This window comes from Oncorhynchus clarkii, chromosome 22 (assembly GCF_045791955.1).
Source record: "Oncorhynchus clarkii lewisi isolate Uvic-CL-2024 chromosome 22, UVic_Ocla_1.0, whole genome shotgun sequence".
In the NCBI taxonomy this organism is placed as follows: Eukaryota; Metazoa; Chordata; class Actinopteri; order Salmoniformes; family Salmonidae; genus Oncorhynchus; species Oncorhynchus clarkii.
In genome coordinates, this window is record NC_092168.1 from 25,748,731 (window position 1) to 25,751,863 (window position 3,133).

The 3,133-nt window shown below is 39.6% G+C and overlaps 1 protein-coding gene across 1 annotated transcript; it reads left to right on the forward strand.

The window, feature by feature from the left end:
• The first annotated feature begins 1,010 nt into the window (after nt 1-1,010).
• Nucleotides 1,011-3,133, forward strand: LOC139380849 (uncharacterized). The gene is made up of 4 exons (XM_071123950.1): nt 1,011-1,137; nt 1,581-1,600; nt 1,707-1,750; nt 2,444-3,133. Exons 1-4 carry the CDS (start codon nt 1,109-1,111, stop codon nt 2,615-2,617), a joined length of 267 nt encoding a protein of 88 aa, XP_070980051.1. The 5' UTR covers nt 1,011-1,108; the 3' UTR covers nt 2,618-3,133.

Sequence of the window (3,133 nt, forward strand, 5' to 3'; positions counted from 1 at the left end):
TTTTTAATAATCATGTGCAAATGGCAATCCAAATGACAATCCAGGTGTGCAAAGCTCATAGAGACTTACCCTGAAATGTCTCACAGCTGTAATTGCTTCCAAATAAGTGGTTAGGTGTGTGTGTGTGTGTGTGTGTGCGTGTGCGTGTGTGTGTGTGTGTGTGTGTGTGTGTGTGTGTGTGTGTGTGTGCGTGTGCGTGTGTGTGTGTGAACATGATGACACCATCACAAACTACGACATTGTTGTTTCAGTTGAAGTTTGCACGTGGGTATTGAACATACGCCCACAGAACTGTTGATATGCTTTGAAATACATATTTCATTTTTTACTTCAGTTTAATTTAGACATTAGACATTAACATTCATGGTGAGTTTTTTTCATGGCACTACACATGCAGTAAAATGTGAATTATATGACACCTACTGTATAATAGCTATACATATTGTTACTGATACCAAAGGACTATGATAATATTCAACCTATTATTTCTAATTGACCTCCATTTGCAGGTAAGTCATGGTCTCTACTCACAGATGTAGGATCTTAAGTTGATCCGCCTGTTGCAGGATAACTTTCCTGCAAAACGTGTAGTGTATTTAAGGTTTAAAAAGGCTTCTGAAGTTTGTAAATTCCACTTTGAAATTGTAGACTTGATTTTCCCAAGGTAAAAATCTGTCATACTGCCCCTGAACAAGGCAGTTAAAACCCCTGTTCCTAGGCCGTCATTGTAAATAAGACTTTTTTCTTAACTGACTTGCCTAGTTAAATAAAAAACATGCTATCTTACCGTGTGTGTGTGTGTGTGTGTGTGTGTGTGTGTGTGTGTGTGTGTGTGTGTGTGTGTGTGTGTGTGTGTGTGTGTGTGTGTGTGTGTGTGTGTGTGTGTGTGGAGTGCTGCTGTAAACCACAGAGCACAGGAAATCAGTATATCAAACATACCGTTGTCGCTCTCCTTCTCTCTCTGACTGATGTGTGTTCTTCCACACTCTATCTTGTGTCAGTTAATAGTTAACGGCGACAGAGCAGAGTTGTCGTGGCACCACGACCTCGACACCTGGCACGTTCTGAGCACCATCCAACCCGGGCACCCCGGATCAGCTGACTCACCATGGGAAACTATATATGTGGTACACTGAGGTGAGCGCTCCCTGAGGAACATGCACTCACACACCAAACACGCACACATTTGGTTTGTTCTTGTTAGTGTGTTCTGCTTCTTTCAAAACTGTCTTGCTGTAGTTGATCTATTTTGAAAAAGTGACTGTAAGTGTACATGCCTTTCTTGTTGGAGAGATGATGGCCTGTAGCTGACAGGGCATATGGCCTCTGTCTGAGTACGTATACAAGCATTTGTACAGAGCTTCCTGTTGCAGCAACAGTGTTGAGTAGGGCCAATAACTTTGCAGTGAATACTCATTAAAACTCTTTAATAGCAATATGTTTTCATTTGAAGTGCACACATTGTGACAGCTCTCTCTCCCATTTCTGTTGGGTGACCAAGTCAATTTACACTTTTCTCTGTTGTTAGAGTGAGTAGTGAATGACATGTATAAACTTTGTCCTCTGTTTCCTTTTTTCAGGAAGAAGAAAAATAAAGATGGTAATACTTCTACTTCTTTTATAAAAGTATGTACATTTTCTTGTTATGCTTTAAAGTATTTGTTAAAATTAAATAAAAACATGGCAACGTGTATGATTCTCTTCAGGAGATGACAGTGATGATCATAGCAGCCCAGACACAGAAAAGAAGGTATGAAGTACAAACAATATTTGGCATGTCCAAACACATGGATGATATGACACTGAGTTGAGTACTGGGTTAGGGTCAATTTCATTTAAATTCAAGAAGTACACTGAAATTCCAATTATTTTCAATGCTTTTCAATAATACATGCATGTGTGCGTGTGTGTATAATTCTGTCTCTCGCTGGATCACAGTTAGAAAATGACTTTTTTGGGCTCTTCAAACAAGTAGCGACAGTTGTAAGAGATATGGATGATTTATAATAAGTATGTTAGATAAAGTTCACAGCATGTTTGTTTTGCTTGTCAGGTGAGAGGTGGATTCTGTGGTATCAAAGGCTGTATTCATGGTTCAAAGAGTGTGCAAAGAAGTAGATCATAGTCAAAACCGCTGTCTGATATACACAGATAATGTGTGTCTGTGTGCTACATATTCAACAAGTACAGAAGCTTCCTTATCAGTCTAAAATTATCCAATTCACCTGTGATACATTCTCACTAGATCAGTGGTCATGGGGGAGAGGAGTTATTTTAAAAATGTATATTCTATTTTAGCCAACAAGTTTTTTCTGATCAGGTCACGTGGTCAGGGATCATTCCTGGCCCTTATCATAAAGAAAAAGATACAAGAAAAGGAAGCTTATTTAAGACAATTACAACATAACTTTAGTTTCACCTCATTGTTTCCATTTTGTGACAGGAAGAAGATGTGACATACGCCACCATTGACCATAGCAACACCAAGACAACAGGTGTCATAATAGATTCTCACGCTAACGACTGTGACTACGCCATTGTTAAACCTCCAACTTGCCTCGCCCACCAGTCGTTAATTAAAGAAGACTGTGCAGATGACTATGTCTTCATGGGCTGACCTCATGTACAATGTGTGTGTGTGTGTGTGTGGGGGAGGGACATTTTGAAGAGGGACAATGGAGATGCAAGGTGGACATAGGCCTGGGGCAAGCTGGACAGCACCTTCCTGGACCAAAAGACCCTAGATGTGACTATGATAGCGCCCACAAATGGAACTTTTCTTGATGTAGTGTGGTTGCAAGAATTATGTGCTTCTATAGTTGTGTTTAATTATGTTTTACAGTCACATTATGCTTATGTTAATGTTTACATTTTTTTCCCTAAGAGAAACGGATGCTTTAGTTCAAACTTTCTATGTGGTTTATTTGGCCTCTTGACAGAGGGAACATACAGGCCAGAGATTCAAAGGCTATAGCTATCATACTGACCCCTGAGATACAACTACCAACCACACCACACACACATGAGATGTTTATGGTTTGCGATAGAATTACGTGTTTGAATTTTCTGCAAAATATTTTCTTTGCACAAATCTATTTGAATGAGATACAGTAAGGTGAGAGCGGGATTGGAG